The sequence below is a fragment of the Equus przewalskii genome, chromosome 1 (genome assembly GCF_037783145.1).
Source record: "Equus przewalskii isolate Varuska chromosome 1, EquPr2, whole genome shotgun sequence".
In the NCBI taxonomy this organism is placed as follows: Eukaryota; Metazoa; Chordata; class Mammalia; order Perissodactyla; family Equidae; genus Equus; species Equus przewalskii.
In genome coordinates, this window is record NC_091831.1 from 138,540,357 (window position 1) to 138,559,944 (window position 19,588).

Here is a 19,588-nt window from a genome sequence, read left to right on the forward strand (position 1 = left end):
CAGTGATTGTGTGTGTGTGTATGGAGGGGACAGGAGAGAACTTGGTGCTTGTCTGATCTGTATAACAGGAGGGAAATATTAGATGTGAAAGTTGGATGGGTGAGTCTAGAGGGAAGAGTTCCTTTGGCCCATGGCACAAATACCAAGAATTGATATTTGTTTCTTCTGCTGTGGAGATGTAATATGGTTTAAAAATTATTCAAGAAACTGTTAGCAGTGGTTACTCCTGGGAAGAGGAACTAGATGTCTGGGGGGGATATGGTGTTTTCACTGTGATTTACATAATCTTCCACACTTACTGATAACTACACACTGGGAATTAAAACTCAATTTCATGTGTGGAAACATTTGAACTATAACAAAACCTGACAGTCCCAGATTGTCCTCGTTGAGCATTGAGCATTTGTGATTTGCAGTATTTGCTGATCACACACACACACATATATATACATATATATTTATTAGATATTTTTTAACTTTATTAAGATGGAGGAAGTTTTAATATAATTATTTTTTCCCATCCTGCTTCCTCAAGAATTGTAATTGGAAACAATTTTGAGATTTATGTTTCGCTCTTCAGACACTCAAGTTGTATTAGCAAATCTACATGTAGATTAATTTGTGTGACATAAATTTGGGTAAATTAGACTTGAGTTTTGAAATATATGTTTCCAGTGTCTCTGCCTGGGTTCAACCCCAACTTTACTATTACTCACTCTGTTTTTGAGTGAGTTGCTTAGCTTCTCTGAACCTCAGTTTCCTCATCTATAAAATGAAAAGTACTTTCTTTTCTAGCAGTTTAGGAGTAGGTGCTCTGATTGACCGTCATCCTGGACAAATATGCTTAAAAATATGTTTTTGATAAATACATGAGAATTCAGAGGCCAAAAACTAAGTGAAAACAGGAACTCAGAGAACGAAGCAGAACCCTGTTGCTAGGACTCACCTTGAGGGTATTTGCTGAACCCAGCGACCTTGAGCTTTGGTTTTCATAGCCAAGTGGGGTGCAGAAGACAAAGCCTAGGACTCATATAAACAGGGGAACATATAGGGGAAGCCCTGCCTAAAGCTGAGACCCTAAATGGGGAACTAATAATAAACTTGCCTACTGTCCACTCCAAGAGTGAAGAACAAAGTTAATCTGGCTCAAGGCTTGGTGCTAAGTAGAGGAGGAAAAAATAGTTCCCTAAAAATTTATAATAATGAACTGAGTCTTACACAAACTCCCGGCCTGATTTCGTAATTCCTAGATGGTCCCAGAAAGCTACCTACAGAAACTTAGCTTAAATTGGTCCTAGATCGGTAGTGCCCTAGATGCCCAACAGAAGCAAATGCAAATCTGCTTTGGAGCATCCACCTTCAGTCTAGGCCTGGATAGACTCCAATGAGAAAAGTTACAAGACATCCTGGCTCACAGTCAAAAATCACAAATCCCACAATGAAACAAAATAGATGGAGCTAGGTGAAATAACAGATACCAGAGTTGAACTACTAAAAATGCTGAAAGAAACTAAAGCAGATTTGACACAATTGTGGAGAGAACCAATGAGCTAGAAGACAGAGGTGAGCAAATTATCCAGATTGCAAGATAGGACCCAGAGATGGAGCATTTAAAACAACAGTTAAGGGAGATGAAGGATACAGTAGTAAAATCTCATTTTAATCTAATAAGAATTCCTAAAGGAGAGATAAAAGGTAACGAAACAGACATAATGTTTGAAGAGATAATTACTAACAAATTTCAGAACTTGTGAAAATGACACTAAACCGCAGATTTGGAAAGTCCAAAAAATCTCAAAATAAAAATAATCCACCCATAGGCAGACTGTAATGATACCAAAGGCAGAGAGAAAAATCTTACAACAGGTGGAGAGATAAGACATTACTCTTGAAGAATAGCAATAAACTGATAGCTCACTTCCCAGCTGCAACAGAAGGAGCCAGAAAACAGTAGACTACTATCTTCAGTGTACTAGAGTAAATAATTATATCTTAGAATTGTATATCCAGTAAAAATGTCTTTCTAGAATAAGGGAAAAATAGAAGTGTTTTCAGACAAATAGAAACTTGTGAGAATTTGTCACCAATGGACCCTCAGTACAGGAAATATTAAAAGACATAGTTTAGGCAGAAGGAAAGTGATCCAAAGTAAAAGATCTAAAATGTGAGAAGAAATGATGAATCAGTAAACTAGTAAAGTATGGGCAAATGTAGATAAAACTTGATTAATTAAAACAATAATAACAATGAATAGTGTAGGGGGCTGGAGAAGATAGAACTCCCCACAAAATACTTATTAGTTAGGAAGGGAAAGATAATTATCTTTACAGTGGAGAAACCTGGCAGACATTCCCTTAACCAAGGGACCACAATTGACCTGACCAGTAATGGGACCAATCAGCATCACATAACTCTGATATGGCGCACCCAGGAGAGTGGCACTTCCCTTCTCTGGTATTTCTGCCCGAAAGGCATGACCCAAATCTGATCATGCGGCAACATCACACAGACCCAAATGGAGGGACATGCTCTTCAAAAATGTCAAGGTTGCAAAAGACAAAAAGAGTGAAGAACTGTTCAGATTAAAGGAGACTAATGAAACGTGATAACTAAATTCAATGCATGAACCTAGGTTGGATCCTGGACCATAGGATTCTCTTTTTTTGTTTTGTTTTATTTTCCACAGGGACATGATTAGGTCAATCAGCAAAAACTGAATTAGATCTGCAGGTTAGATTATAGGGTTGTGTATCATTACTAATTTTCTGATTTTGTTCGTTATACCATAGTTATGTAAGATAATGTCTTTGGTTTTTAGGAAATACACACTGGAATATTTAGGACTACAGGCATCATGTTTACTAGTTATTCGCAAAAGGTCCTGAAAAAATAATGTGTATTTATATGGGTGTGAGTGAGAGAGAAAGAAATAAGCAAATATGGTAAAATGTTAATATTTAGAGAATCTGGGTGAAGGGAATTCTTTGTACTATTCTTGCAACTTTTCTATTAGTCTAAAATTAGTTCAACATAAAAAGTTTAAAAAAATGAAGTGAATCACCAGACCCACCTCCTCCCCCCAAAAGATAGAAGTTCTGGATAACAAAGGTTATAGGCTGAGAATGGGGTGTTTGAAGTTAGTTAATTACATTAAATTAACTAATGCAAGTTAATGCTTCTATTATAAAAATAGAAGCAGAAAGTAAGCCTTTCAAACTAATAGAGAGGAAAATGGACTGAAAAAAAATAATCTAAATATAGAAGAAAGGGAGAGGAAAATTTAGAAAAAGTGGGACAAAAAAAGGCACAACATAAGAGAAATAAATGTTACAAATGGACTAACTTTTCAGTTAAAGTGGGTCATTAGACTGGTTTAAGAATTCAGGTATATACTTTTGAAAGAAGCATTCCTAAAACATTAAGGTATAGAAAGTTTGAAAATAAAAGGTTTAGAAAAGACACACCACAATAGCCAGAAAAAAACTGGCAGAGCTATATTGATACCAGACGAAATAGACTTTGAGGCCAAAAGCAGTACTAGAGATAAATAAAGTCACTAGTTAGTGAGAGAGATTTTATTCACCAGGAAGATGTAATAGTTCTAAAGCTGAATGTACTTATTGATGTAGCCTCAAAATATATAAAGCAAAAATCAACAGAAACAACAAGAAGAAAGAGACAAATCTATCAGTGAGAGATTATTGACTTCTCTCAATTATTGGTAGGTGACGAAGTCCAAAAATTAATAAAGTTATAGAAAATTTGAGCAAAACAGTTAACAACCTTGATCTCATAGAACAATGTGGTAACACCATTCAAATAGAATATGTTTAGAGGGTACTGGTCCCCTTTGTGTATATATGAATGAAATAAGCTGCTTATTTAAGGGAATTGAACCATGCTGTTGCTAATGGTGCCACTTTGTATCTGAGGTGATTACTTGGGAGGAGGGGAGATGAAAGAAAGAAGGGACTACGTGAGTGGGAAGGGTCAGAGGATGAGAGTGTCAGGAGACTCAGCTTCTAATGACAACTCTGACATAAACTGGTCATGTGATTTTTGACAAGCTATTCTCTTGGATCTTATTTTCTCATTTGTCAGTTAGAGATGATAATGTTCACCCTGCCTATTCTCCAGGAATGTTATCAGATTCAGTTGAAACATGTGAGTGAAGATTCTGGAAAATATAATACACTAACATAGATTAAATTAAACAAGTGTTTATTGAATGCCTACTCATGCAAGACCTAGGGAAGATGTTGTAGGGGAGGCAGAGATACATAAGTCGTTAAAGAGATTCTAATCTAAGAAGTCACACAAATAACTGTCGAGTTATCTGTTGAAAACCCTTCAGTGACCTCCCGTTGCTCTCAGGATAAAGACCTGTCTCTGGCTCCATCTCATCCCTTTTCTCTCTCACTCAGCTTCAGTGCCTCATGTTGCTGGTTTCCCTCCCACTGCAGGACTTTTATACTATCTGTTCCTTCAGCTTGGAAGACCCTTTCCTCTCCCTTTCACTGAGATGACACCTTCTCATCCTTCAGATCTCAGCTCCGTTTCTCAAGGCACCTGTCTCCCGCCTCCCTGAATAGGGCACACTCCTCTTACGGGGAATCTTAGTGTAGTGTCCTTCTCCTTTGGAGTAATTTTACATTTTAAGGGACAGTCATTTGATTAATATCCATTTCCCCTAGTGAGTGTAAGTTCTTGGAGGACAGGGACCATGTCTATTTTTGTTTACTACCATATAACAGGCACTCAGTAAATATTTGTTGACAAGATGACTGATTTTCTGATTAACTAACTAAATGAATGTGCCAAAAGAGAGATATAAACAAATACTATGAAGAGACAAAGGAAGAGGTAATTTTTGAAGTGAGCCCTAGAAGAGATTGCAAAATGCTGCCTTGATGCTGGTTTGATAGAAGATTGTGGTTATAGTCATTGATCAGCTTCAAGTGATCTTGGTGTTTGTTATAACAAAGAAATTGGTGGGTTTTGTTTGTTACCTCTTTCTTAGTATTTTTCGGTAAATTCTTATTTGATTGATCTGATCATAGGAAATAACCCATTCTCTTCTGGCAGCCCAAGCATGAACCTCTCAGCATCTTCTGTGACCTCATGGGTGTGGACTATGAGGAGATGTGTCACTGGCTCTGCCATCGGAAGCTGGCTACTGCCACAGAGACATACATCAAGCCCATCTCCAAGCTGCAGGCCACAAATGCCCGTGATGCTTTGGCCAAGCACATCTATGCCAAGCTCTTTAGCTGGATTGTAGATCATGTCAATCAAGCTCTCCATTCTGCTGTCAAACAGCACTCTTTTATTGGCGTGCTGGACATTTATGGGTACGTATATTTGGTGTAGTGGTCTGCCAAAGAACATTTCTTCCCAGAGATTATGTTGTAACTCTAAGTGGGTATTTGATTCTATCTCTTACTGGTGAGGAGAAGGGAGATTAGAGGAGAATTTCTAAAAATCTAATTTCATTTGCTAGTTTCCCTTCTCTGGGTACCCTTCTTTAGCTGTTAAGACCCTAACTGTACATTTGTGCTTCTTTGATGCCTAATATTTCATTATCTGGTTCAATTTTTCAAAGGAGCTATGAGATAGCAGAGACTATTCCAATTCCCTTCTATGTGTGTGTAGACACTGTGAATCTGTGAATTGACAAGAGCAATGGCTTTGTCATAATTCTGATTGTTCCCTACTTGGGGATGAATTAGCCCTCAAAAACTCATACTATTGAACACCTCTGACTCTGGAACCTTTAAAAAAAATCTCTCTTCTCAGAAGTTTTTTGTTCTTTTTTCTCCCCTTCCCATATTATTTTTGGTCTTACAGATTTGAAACATTTGAGATAAATAGTTTTGAACAGTTTTGCATAAATTATGCAAATGAAAAACTGCAGCAACAATTCAATATGGTAAGAATTTTCTTCCTTGAATAATATTCTGCTCTAAATTATTCTCTTGAATTTCTAGTCTATGTTTAAAATGTGGTTCCTGAAGTGAAGTTGTGAATTACAGTTATTTTCTGGGGTTTAGAACAGGTAAACTGATGAGGAACGTATGATTAATAAATGATACAACATTAGAAAAATGTTTGTGGTCCAGATAGGATTCAAGGTCATCCTTGGATTGCTGTCTGATAATAAGTGAAAATTTGGTCCAAATAAAGTGAGTGAGGGAAGCAGGTAGTGTGTTAGGTAGTAACATAGGGAGTATGAAGCTTTGAGCCCAGAGATGTCCTTCAGTTTCTTGTTCCTGAGGCTAATTATATGTGAAGTTATGACTATCTTAACTCTTACTTGCTGTATTAGCAAGATATCAGAACGAAAAATCAGAACATATTCTCTTTTCTACATAAATTTTACAGATTCTATTTTATTTATTTTTATTTTTTTAATTTTTATTTTTTTCAGATGTACATCATATTTCGAATTCTGTATGCATTACATCATGTTCACCACCCGAACACTAATTATAGTGCATCCCCTCACATGTGACCCTAATCACCCCTTTTGCCCTCCCCCTCCCCCCTTCCCCAATGGTAACCACCAGTCCAATCTCCAATGCTATGTGTTTTTTTTTGTCGTTTTTATCTTCTACTTATGAGTGAGATCATATGGTATTTGACTTTCTCCCTCTGACTTATTTCACTCAGCATAATACCCTCAAGGTCCATCCATGTTGTCACAAATGGCCGGATTTCGTCATTTCTTATGGCTGAGTAGTAGTCCATTGTGTATAAATACCACATCTTCTTTATCCATTCGTCCTTTGATGGGCACCTAGGTTGCTTCCACGTCTTGGCTATTGTGTATAATGCCGCAGTGAACATAGGGGTGCAAGTATCTTTATGCCTTTGTGTTTTCAAGTTCTTTGGATAAATACCCAGCAGTGAAATAGCTGGATCATATGGTAGATCTATCCTTAATTTTCTGAGGGTACTCCAAACTGCTTTCCATAGTGGCTGCACCAGTTTGCACTGCCACCAGCAGTGAACAAGGGTTCCCTTCTCTCCACACCCTCTCCAACACTTGTTGTTTCCTGTCTTGTTAATTATAGCCATTCTGACTGGAGTGAGGTGGTACCTCATTGTAGTTTTCATTTGCATTTCCCTGATAGCTAATGATGTTGAGCATCTTTTCATATGCCTGTTGGCCATCTGTACATCTTCTTTGGAGAAATCTCTGTTCAGATCTTTTGCCCATTTTCTAATTGGATTGTTGGTGTTTTTGTTGTTGAGCTGTATGAGTTCTTTGTATATTTTGGATATTAACCCCTTATCTGATATGTGGTTTGCAAGTATCTTCTCCCAATTGTTAGGTTGTCTTTTCGTTTTGTTGATGGTTTCCTTTGCTGTGCAGAAGCTTTTTAGTTTGACGTAGTCCCATTTGTTCATTTTTTCGTTTGTTTCCCTTGCCCGGTGAGACATGGGACTTGAAAATATGCTGCTCAGACCAATGTCATAGAGCGTACTGCCTATGTTTTCGTCCAGAAGTCTCATGGTTTTGGATCTTACATTCAAGTCTTTAATCCATTTTGCGTTGATTTTTGTGCATGGTGTAAGGGAATGGTCTACTTTCATTCTTTTGCATGTGGCTGTCCAGTTTTCCCAACACCGTTTATTGAAGAGACTCTCCTTTCTCCATTGTATGCTCTTGGCTCCCTTGTCGAATATTAGCTGTCCATAAACGTGTGGGTTTACTTCTGGGCTCTCGATTCTGTTCCATTGATCTGTGTGTCTGTTTTTGTACCATGCTGTTTTGGTTACTGTGCCTTTGTAGTATATTTTGAAATCAGGGACTGTGATACCTCCAGCTTTGTTCTTTTTTCTCAGGAATCCGTTGGCTATTCGGGGTCTTTTGTTGTTTCATATAAATTTTAGGATTCTTTGTTCTATTTCTGTAAAAAATGTTGTTGGAACTTTGATAGGGATTGCGTTGAATCTATAGATTGCTTTAGGAAGTATGGACATTTTAACAATGTTAATTCTTCCAATCCAAGAGCATGGAATATCTTTCCATTTCTTTGTGTCTTCTTCGATTTCTTTCAACAATGTTTTATAGTTTTCAGTGTACAGATCTTTCACCTCTTTGGTTAAGTTTATTCCTAGGTATTTTATTCTTTTTGTTGCAATTGTAAATGGGATTGTATTCTTGAGAAGGCTCAAATAAATAAAATCATAAATGAAAGAGGAGAAATTACAACAGACACCTCAGAAATACAAAAGATAATAAGAGAATACTATGAAAAGCTATATGCCAACAAATTGGATAATCTAGAAGAAATGGATAAATTCTTAGAAACATACACCCTTCCAAAACTGGACCAAGAAGATATAGAAAATTTGAATAGACCGATCACCAGTAAGGAGATCAAAACAGCAATTAAAAACCTCCCAAAAAATAAAGGTCCAGGACCAGATGGCTTCCCTGGTGAATTCTACCAAACATTCAAAGAAGACTTAATACCTATCCTTCTCAAACTCTTCCAAAAAATTGAAGAGGAGGGGAGGCTTCCTAACTCCTTCTACGAAGCAAACATTATCCTGATACCAAAACCAAACAAGGACAACACAAAAAAAGAAAATTACAGGCCAATATCACTGATGAACATCGATGTAAAAATCCTCAACAAAATTCTAGCAAATCAAATACAACAATACATTAAAAAGATCATACATCATGATCAAGTGGGTTTCATTCTGGGGATCAGAGATGGTTCAACATCCGCAAATCTATCAACGTGATACACCACGTTAACAAAATGGAGAATAAAAATCACATGATCATCTCAATAGATGCAGAGAAAGCATTTGACAAGATACAGCATCCATTTATGATAAAAACTCTAAATAAAATGGGTATAGAAGGAAAATACCTCAACATAATAAAGGCCATATATGACAAACCCACAGCAAATATCATTCTCAATGGAGAACAACTGAAAGCTATCCCTCTAAGAACAGGAACCAGACAAGGATGCCCACTGTCACCACTCTTATTTAACATAGTATTGGAAGTCCTAGCCAGAGCAATCAGGCAAGAAAAAGAAGTAAAAGGGATCTACATTGGAAAAGAAGAAGTGAAACTATCACTCTTTGCAGACAACATGATTTTATATCTAGAAAATACATATTCTATTTTATATATTCTCTTTTCAACAGTCTGAGACATTCACCGAGACAATGGCAATGTGAATATTTTGAGAGTGGCTCTTGTGAAGTAGTAATATCGAATATCTTAGAGCATTATCATGGTGTTGGGGGATTTGAAGGTGCCTAATGAGAGGCAGCAGACTGTAATAGCGAAGAGCACAGACCCCCAAGGTGAACTGGTTGGGTTGGAATCCCACTCTACATTGATCATCCAGGGGGCCTTGGGCACATTAATTGACCTTCCTGGGCCTTCGTCTCCTCATCTGTATGATGGGGATAATAATAGTACTTACTGCATATTGTTGTATGGATTAAATGAATTGGGATATGTAAAGTGCTCACCACATGCTAGTCACAGTTCTAACTGCAGGATTGGGGTGGTTATTAGTATCGATGAAAGAGAATATTAAAAATGAGTCACTGATAAGGAATTGGAAGATGGAGGAGAAGACAGCTGAAGGACAGGAAAAGAGCCCTTAATATCCTCATCTTATAATGAGAGGGGTCAAGTGGTATAGTCTATAGTTGATAAACAAAAAATAGAAGTTTAAAGAGATTATCTTAAGTTACAAAATTAATAAAAACCAAAAGAACATATAAAAATAGTAATATTGGGAGGACAGGGGAGGAGCAGTGGAGACATGGTGTATGTGAATTTAGCTTCATCTATCTTATCAAGAAATCAATAGATAATGTTTCAAATGAGTAAATCAAAAAATAGCTGATAAGCATCTTCTTTAGAGGTAAATACTAGAAGAAATGGTTAAGGGAGTTAAAATGGTGCCTCCAGGGAGTGAGGCTGGGATTGGGGAGGGATGAGACAAGGCATTGTTGCTTGTCATCATAAAACTTTTAGACTGATTGATTTTCTTTTAAATATTGCATATACTTTGATAAAAACTTGGATCATCTATATTTAGCAAATTAAGCAACTTAACACAGTGAAATATTGTAGAGGTCGTCTTATAACCTTAGGCTTATGACTGTTTCCAGGAGAATGTGATTGGTATATTTTTCATCTCTACATAAGGAACATTAATAAAAACCATCAGAGACTAAACTGAGCATTAACTTTTCAAGAATTTTTCTGAGTGTCTTAGCACTTTAATCAGTGCCGCAGCCTTCTGCTCTTTCCTAGCATATTTTGGCACAAGGTGACTGGAAATATAAGGAACCAATGCATTCCTTAGCGAGTGGCTAGTTTGTCTATTTCTCAAGGGCCTCATGCGTCTGCATGTGTGTTTCTGACTCTCTTGTTTCTCTTTCTGTCTCTACTCGTCTGTTTCTCCTTCTCTGTCTGTCTGTCTGTCCGTCTGTCTCTCCTACACACACGCCCCCCATACTGCATGTTAGCTTCTTTCTGCACAACTGCTGCACTCCGTCTTACTATCACATGGCGTATTCTTTCCTTCTATTCTGTATGTATTTTCTGAAGGTTTCTGCTTCCTCACTTCAAACTTCCTGTGGACTCAGCAGTGGTTGGAATACTCCTCCATCCTCTTAACTTGCTTAGCTCCCATTCATCTTGACTTCTTTCAGCTTCAGCTTCCACTGTTAGTTGCCTGTTTCCCCAATTCCTATACTTGAGAAAGAGAATTTGATTAACCCAGTTCATGTTTTCATCAGAGATCTCTGGCAATTGACTAGTTGTGACTAGGAATGTGGAGCCTCACAGTAAAGAACTTGGCTTCTTTGGGCCCCTCCCTCAGCAGGGGCTGTGAGTGGGGCAGTGGGCAGGGGAATCATGGTGATTGGCATGTTTGGTGCTTGGAGGCATTACCGTATAGACCAAGGATCTCTTGCCATATTGAACCTCATGCCCACATTGTCTTTTTGACAATTGAGCATCCAAAATTTTTGAGGTCTCATGGATTTTTCTAAACTAGACATAGAGATGCGTGTGAGAAACAAGCTCTATTTAAAGTCTGGAGCAGTGTTTCTGTGGTCAATGTGGAGACTGTATGTACATTAATGAATTAAAAAAAGACAGAGCTCATTGTTTTGGAAAATATTGGTACCAGCAGTTAGAACATCTTGCTTACACATGGTGCCCTATTTGCCTTGTCATTGATCAAAAGAACAGAAAAAATTTGCTTTCTGATTAGCATGACATCAGTATTCATACCATAACCATTTTTTTAACTAAAGCTTATTGCAGCTAGTTAGACTGTAAATGCTGCAAATGAGCCAAGAGTGGCATTTTAATAAGTATAGAATAAAGCGGGAAAGTTCCAGGTGCGTGAGAAGAGTGTATATCAGAAATCTTGGTGACACCTAAGTTTCATGGGGTTTTGGGTCTTAGAAAATGTGTTGTTTGGTCTTAGCCACAGAGGGCTAATCTTCCCAGAACAGTAGCAAGATGTGTCAGAGAACCAAGGGAGACAAAAGAGACAAGTAAAGGAAAGCAGAAACCCCCAGCAACAAATGAGTAGAGGTCGACAGCATCCGTAGAGACTAGAAGTTGTGGGTAGCTGCGTTGGCTGGGCGGCCTGAAGCAGGAGCTGCAGCGGTGGTTGGATTGCCCTTCCCACCTGGACTAACTTAACTACCATTCATCTGCAGAGCTCAGATCATGCAGCCCTTCCTCTGGGGAGCCATCCCTCACCACCCTGTGTACAAACTAGATGAGGACTCGTGCTCTCATAGCTCGCATTATTTTCCTCTGTAACATTATTACAGTTTGTAATTATATTCTTTGTGATTATTTTATTTCTGTCTGTTGCTCCCAATAGTCTCCAAACTCCAGGAGAGCAGAGCCCATGTCTGTTTTGTTAATGGTGTGCAGTGACTGCCACATAGTAGACAGTCAATACATATTTTTGCTTAAATGAGTGAATGGTGATTAGAAGCATGTTGAGGACAGTGGCTGAAGCATTTAGCAGAAATAGCAATGGATTGGTACTGGTTACAGCTGCTCGCAGAACTGGATGTAGAATCCAGAAAAGTAAACCATAGATGCCCTGACTGTGGAGAATGATCAAGGCAAACACAAAAGACACTGTTGTCTAATTCTGAGGCACCTGAACTTCAACACCACAGTCCCTTAAGAGAATTACTTTGTTATGCTGTAGGCATTGCTGTAAGCATGGTTCAGTAGTGAGGAGGGCATCTGCTCTGCATAGTTGTTCAAGGCTAGCTAAGGCATTTCTGTGCCCATGGTGTTAGCAGCACTGTGCAAGAATTTAAGAGGCCAAAAAGGGTACAGTGCAGTTTTGGATGTATGCGTATCAAAAAGACTGCCACATTTATCAGCTATTTAAAACATTTACATACCTAGATGTATTTGTTTACAAGAATCCTAGATAGCTGAGGTTTTACTGTCTGCTATTTAAAACATTTACATACCTAGATTTATTTGTTTACAAGAATTCTAGATAGCTGAAGTTTTACTGTCTGCGGTTTTTATTTGCTTTCTTAATTGTTCCCTGTATGTAAATCACATTTCTCCCATGAGATTGTTGTTGCTGGAAGCCATGGACTATCTCAAATTATGCTGGTATCCTCTTAGAGCATTTTTTATAGAGGTTGTTTCTTAACTAACATTATTATGATAATGATCCAGTGGTGCTAGTGTTTTTCTTTTTCACTTCAGCATGTCTTCAAATTAGAACAAGAGGAATATATGAAGGAACAAATTCCATGGACACTCATAGATTTTTATGATAATCAGCCTTGCATTAATCTTATAGAATCTAAACTGGGCATTCTAGATTTGTTGGATGAGGAATGCAAGGTAAGTATGTTTTTCCGATGTACTTAGTCTATCAAAATAGATATATCAAGGTGAGAAGGTAAGTGAGTTTAAGCAGAGAATCATTAGTGTACAATGAGGTGCCATTGTGGCAACAAGTAGGGGTCACCCTAACTCGCATTCTGAAGGGTCACTAGACCCAAAGGGTGTTAAATACAATTGAAACTAGAATTTTCCTTCTCATTTCAGCTGATTCTAAGTTATGTGGAAAATTGGCATTAGATATAACTACTAATAATTTCAGCCACTTTTGTTAACAATATGCTTATGTTTGGTACTTTTTGTTCACTGGTACGATATATTTAAAGAAATGCAAGACATTGTACAAAAGATATTTTGAATAATATTTCTAAATATTTATAATTTAAAAATTGACTCATTGTTCTTTTTTACTGATATATGTGGGAGGGAGGGAGTTTTAGCTTTAATATTTGAAGATGCAGCATGTTGGAAAAATATCAGATCCCCAGCTTTACGGCTAACTGAGTGATCTTAGACAAATAATCTGTCCTTTCTCTTAATTTCTCTTTAGTTTATATGCCATAAGTTACAGTTTACCATATGTTATCCTCCTAAGCATCTAGATTTCCTACAATATTAAAAATACATATAAGGAAAAGATGCTCAGCTTCACTTGAAATTAAATAAAATGCAAATCAAAACAAAAATGGGATACTGCTTTTTACCTATCAGATAGGCGAGTTTAAATTTGGCAATACCAAATGAATATTTATTACATATATACTCTTATAAAGGGCATGAGTTAGTTCAAGGTATTTTAGAGGAAATTTGACAATAGTTATCAAAATTGTAAATGCAGGGAGCCAGCCCCGTGGCCAAGTGGTTAAGTTCGTGCACTCCGCTTTGGTGGCCCACGGTTTCACCGGTTCGGATCCTGGGCATCGATATGGCACCACTCATCAGGCCATGCTGAAGCAGCATCCCACATGCCACAAGTAGAAGGACCTACAACTAAAATATGCGACTATGTACTTGGGGGATTTGGGGAGAAAAAGCAGAAAAAAAATTGTAAATGCACATAGCTTTTGACCTAGCAGTGGAACTGCTGGGAATTCACTCTATGAATATACTTGCGAAAGTATTCAAGGCATATATATATAAGAAGTCATTGTGGCAGTTTTCATAATAACAAAAATCAATAACAACCTAGTAGCCATAAGTACAAGAATGCTGAAGAAAAAAATGAGAGGAGTTTACAGAATGATCCTATTTGTGTACCTGCCTTTCAAGACAGAAGGATAAAGAAGTTGCTGGAAACGGCAAAAGGAGAATACTCTTCCTTTTATACCTTTCTGAGTTATATAAATATTTTACTATGTTCAAATGTTACCTTTACTTAACAAATTTAAAAAAAATACATGATAGTCATGATATTTCATCTTCATTCGTGAGGCTTTTGTTGTTTTAAAAGCAAATCAAATATTTGTTTGATGACTCCTGGTATAGGCAGATTGAGTTGCCCAAAGATTGGACTGAGTCACCCATGGGAAGGTCTGTCATTGTTCTTTGTTACTAACTGGTTTGGGCCTCTAAGAGAGAAATGTAGAAGGAATGAGTTCCTAAAGTGAATGTAAAATTTGTCAGGAGAAGCAAAAAGTGGTCTCTTGGTTGATGCATCAGAAGAGTCTCAGAACAATATTCACCTTGTTTTCTTCCTTTCTTTTTAACCCTGAATGTAGATGCCTAAAGGTACAGATGACACTTGGGCCCAAAAGTTGTACAACACGCACTTGAACAAATGTGCACTCTTTGAAAAGCCCCGTCTATCAAACAAAGCTTTCATCATCCAACATTTTGCTGACAAAGTAAGAAAATTTTATCTTTTTTTCATTTTGAATACTTAAGTTCAAAGAGGAAAAAGATCAATAATCAAGAGTTAACATTGTTTTCTTTGCTGAAGCTTATGTTCTTTAAGGCCTTATCAGAAAGTGTTAGCTTGTTGGTTTTCTCTTCCTTTAACCTAAATGGAATTATATTATGAAATAAATATGGGTCTACAATCCCCTATCTATAATTCTGAAATCCAAGAAACTCCAAAAACCGAAAGTCTTTTCGTGATTTGTTTAGTGACTATACGTGAGCTCTGACCTGAACTAACGTGAGGTTACTTATAGTCTTCATTTATCCCAGTTAGGCTGGATATTTACGTATTTCAGTGTAGAAATGTTAATGCATTTGATTGCAAATTGCTGCCTCAGGCTCTGCTGAAAAATTCTGTGTTCTAAAGCATAGCTGACACCAAGGGCTTCAGAATAGAGACTGTGGACTTGTATCACCCTCTGTGATTGCTTCTGCGGGTCCCACTAGCAATGCATGCAGACTTGCTGCTTCACAAGTTCTGTAGTCTACTCAGGAAATCAGGAGCCAGGAGACAAATTGACATTTCAAGAAAGTTGTGGGATAGGCTTTGGGGTAAACTTCCTAGAGTCTCCTTCAGGAACTGAGGGCTTTCTGAGTCTCCTTAATCACAGCTGGAAAGCTTGAAATGACTTTAGGGCTACCTAAGGGCTTCTTGGTCCAAGATAGGAAGCCCCTTGAGTGGTGGATGGCTGTTTTGGAGGCAGCAATAGTCCATTCTTGAATAGTTCCATTTACCAAATGTACAGTATTTACCCAGCCTCCACCTCCATCCATCGTCAGCTCTTCAACTTTCTCGCTGTCAGACGCCATTTATTCCTTCTGATCCTCCCTCCCGCTTCAATCTCTTCTCTCCCAAGAGGAGATTTACTCCTGCCAGATGGCGAACCAGGTTAGAAGGAGATGCTTTGGGTCAGCCTTGGAGGAGCTCTCTTTGGCTGGCATGGGAGAAGAGAATCAACTTATGAGTCTGCTTACCCAGGAATTGGGAGGGTCCTTTAGGCCGCAATTAATCAGCACTACCACTGTTCCCTAGGAAACATAGTACTTGGAGAGTTTTACCCTAGAGTTAACGTGCTTCTTACCGAGAAGGTACTAGTTTCTTAGACTAAAACTAATGATACCACTTTGCTGAGAGCCAGTCATATAGTCTGAACCTAAGAAATATTTTTGTTGTTGCTGATAATATCTATTCAAAAGTTTTATTAGTTAAGGAGATTTTTCCTTGTGTTTTCAGGTGGAATACCAGTGTGAAGGCTTTCTGGAAAAGAATAAAGACACTGTTTTTGAAGAACAAATTAAAGTTCTTAAATCAAGCAAGGTAATCATGATAGGCTTTCTCCAGTCAGGATATATTCAATAAAATGTTAATTATTTAAGCATTAGCTTTTTAACAATAATAATGATTTTTCTCACAAAATCAGCCTTACTGTTAGTTTTTAATTTATTAACTACTTAACACTTATTGTGTGTCAGGTCCTTTTTAAATGCCTTAGAAATGTTAACTCACCTGATCCTTATACTAAGGTGATGTTATCATTACTCCTATTTACAGATGAGGGAACTGAGGCACAGAGACTTCATAGCTAGTGTGTTTTCAAGCCAAATTAAAACCCAGGCTGTCTGGCTCAGTCTGCTCTTAACCACTATGTAGTGTTGTCTTTCAGTTTTAGGTGAAATAATTGCCTTCACAGCAGTTCTAGACTCTCATGTGCCTGAGACTATGAGAGAAAATGGGGTTTTTGCTGTGTCATTTTGAAGGGATGTGCTAGAGACGCTGCCTTATGCACTCCATCCAGATGGAGATTGATCTCTAGGTCACTGAGTGCAGTTTCACATGTGGCCCAAAGCACTGCTTTCTAGAGGGAAAAGAATATTCCAGATTGCAAAGGGCTATAATGGCTATACTAAATTGATTTTTAGGTTGATCCCAACCTCCACTCTTTGACTCTCATCATGAAAAGATGGGGATGGGAACACGGCTCACTTTGACCCTATAGGGAGCAAACCAGGAAATCAGTTACTTATTTTAGCAAAGTGAATATTCAAATATTCAGTAAAAAGCTAAAAATTTTCATGTGAATTCTTCTAGATTACTGACCGACACTTTTTGTTTTTCTGGTTTATTCTAAAACAATCCTTTTAACTTCAATGGAATATTATATGAACCATTTAACTCTTGTTTTTGGAGTAAAAACTTTTACTTTCAATTATTTTGATAATAGAAAGATCATGTAAAAACCAAATTACAGTTTTAACCCTCATAAAACAATGATTCCCCGTATCTGTAGGAAAAGTCAATTTTTTGCTTATCTTCATAGCCACTGGGCATTAATACCAATCCCTGAGGATTATGCGTTTAAGGATTATAAATCATTTTGACTTATGAATAATGATGAAAACCATGAAATTCTAGTATGACTACTCTGCCTAAGTAATTTAGCTTAAATAGAACATTCACAGGTTCCCATTCCAGGTACCCATAATCAGTTGTGTCTTTATTCTGACTTAAGTTTTCTGATTGGCTAGTGGATCCTTAGTTATCAGAAGGCAGCTATGTGTTCTGAGGAATCATTTGGAGAGCCTGCCAGTCTTTGTAGGTTGTTGCAGTTGGAGTGGGGACAGTGTGTGAGTTGCATAGCTTAAAGGCCTCCCCTGCTCCCAGTCAGCAGAGACCCAACCTGAGGGTGTGAACTTTGGATTTTAATTCCTCTGCACCTAATAGGAAGCAAGTGTAACATAGTGTTGATTTGTTCTCTTGGAAGTACTAATTTTAGAAGATTAATAATTGTGTAATTGTGTTATGTGTTTTGAATAGAATTATTTTTGTGGTAATACAACATGGGGTTGTGTTTGTGTGTATATGTGTTCTGTCTGGTTTTTTTTTTTTTTTAATTTTGCAGTCTCGAGTCAAATTTACAACCTGAGAAGGAATTAAGGTATTATAAACTCAACATAAGTTTTCTTAATTTATATTTTTCCACCACGAAGGAATCTTCTGTTGCTACATCTGATGTCGGGAAGCACATAAATAAATTGCAACTCAACTAGATATTACTAAATTGCAACTCTACCGAACACCATTAAAAAGGGTTATAACCCCTACTTTCCATGTTGCTAATTGATGAGGGAAAGCACAGTTCATCTACTGAGTTTATGCCTCAGATCTCTCATCTATAAAATGGAATCATGGTAGTATCTACTTTGAAGGGTTGTTATGAGGATTAAATAGGTTGTATTAAGCCCTTAGAACAGTACTCGTGCATAAAAAGCTCTTAGTGAATAATGTTGTTGTTACCGAGATGATTTCCCACATCTACATGAAGTTATTTCTTGGATTCTTCTGTATTCTTTAACGCTATTTCCTAGACATATAAGTTCAGTGTTAAGCACTTCAAAACCCTGTCTTAAGAATAGACAAGATCAAAGAAACAAGATGGAATGTCCAGGCATATCTACCTACTTATATATCTGTCTGTTTATACGTCTCTCTCTCTTTAAATAAAGTTGGCATTCTCAGTCAGTGGGGAATGAATAAATTCTTCAATAAATGACCTAAGAAAATTTGGAATTTAGCAAGGTGAACAAGATAAATGAGATAGGCAGAGGTCCCTGCTCTTGTGGGGAGTTAGGCAATTACCACTTAATCAAATATTTAGATAATATCATGTCATAAAGTGGTAAGTGCTATAAAGAAACTAAAACAGGGTACCAAGGTAGAGAGTGACTAAGCTTGGGCAGGGGTGAGGTCTACGTTAGCTGGGGTGGTCAGGGAAGGCTCTCTGAGGAAGTGACATTTAGGCTATACCCTGAATAATGGGAGACAGCCATGTTAAGGCAGATGGAAGAGCAAGTGAGGAGCACTGAGACTATATAAGCTGGTCCTGGTTGAGGTCCAAAAAGAAGACCAATGTGACTGGAGCATGGTGGGTGAATAGGTTGTGTTGGATGAGTAGACAGGGGCCACTTTCTGGAATGAAGTGTGATAGAGACTGTGGATTTTACTCCTGTTGCCGTGGAAACTCTGGAAGGTTTTCATATGGGGAATGATATGCTGCTGTGTGGACATATACTTGGGGTGGGTGGAGATGGGGCAGTAGTGATCTAGGGGAGAGGGATGGTAGACTGAGATACTGAGATTATACCAGTGGAGATAGTGTATAATTTGTGGGTAGAGTTGACAGGTCTTGGTGGATTGGGTATGGAGAGTGAGGGAATGGGAGAAACTGAGGATGACTTTTGTGGTTTCGGCCTGAGACGCTGGATGGATGATGGTGCCATTTACTGAGGTAAAGACTTATGAAAGATCAGGCTTTTGGAGAAAGATGAAGAGTTCTGTCTTGGACGTGTTTTGCCTAAGATGGCAGTTAGATAGTCAAGTGGACATATCGTATATGAAGTTGGAAATGAAAGTCAGCAGGTCAGGGGAAATGTCAGAGTAGGGATATAAATTTGGTAGTCTTTAGAACTAGATGGTAGTGAAAGCAATGGGACTGGATGAGATTGCTTAGGGAGAGGAAATAGATAAAAAATAGTAGAGAGTAAGGCCAGGGTCTTGAGGCATTCTGACTTTTCGATGCTGGCCTGAGGAAGAATCAGGAAAGAAGTCTGAGAAAAATGGCCCGTGAGAAAGCAGGAATACTGCCTAAAGAAGAAATTGCAGAGCAGTTTCTAACAGAGCAATGTAAAATGTACTCTTTTTTTTTTTTAAGAAAACTCAATGTAGTGAATTTTTAATTTATAATTTCTGTAAAGAGAAAGCTACACACACATGCATATGCATATCTATGT

The 19,588-nt window shown here is 37.8% G+C and overlaps 1 protein-coding gene across 5 annotated transcripts in view; it reads left to right on the top strand.

The window, feature by feature from the left end:
- Positions 1 to 19,588, top strand: part of MYO5A (myosin VA) — a 187,240-nt gene that overhangs the window by 95,669 nt on the left and 71,983 nt on the right. For all 5 annotated transcript variants that reach the window (XM_070624215.1, XM_070624196.1, XM_070624199.1 and 2 more), the window contains exons 10-14: positions 5,086 to 5,351; positions 5,848 to 5,929; positions 12,761 to 12,901; positions 14,620 to 14,745; positions 16,035 to 16,118. In XM_070624215.1, coding sequence (XP_070480316.1) covers positions 5,086 to 5,351; positions 5,848 to 5,929; positions 12,761 to 12,901; positions 14,620 to 14,745; positions 16,035 to 16,118 — 699 coding nt within the window. The remainder of the gene's footprint in view (positions 1 to 5,085; positions 5,352 to 5,847; positions 5,930 to 12,760; positions 12,902 to 14,619; positions 14,746 to 16,034; positions 16,119 to 19,588) is intronic.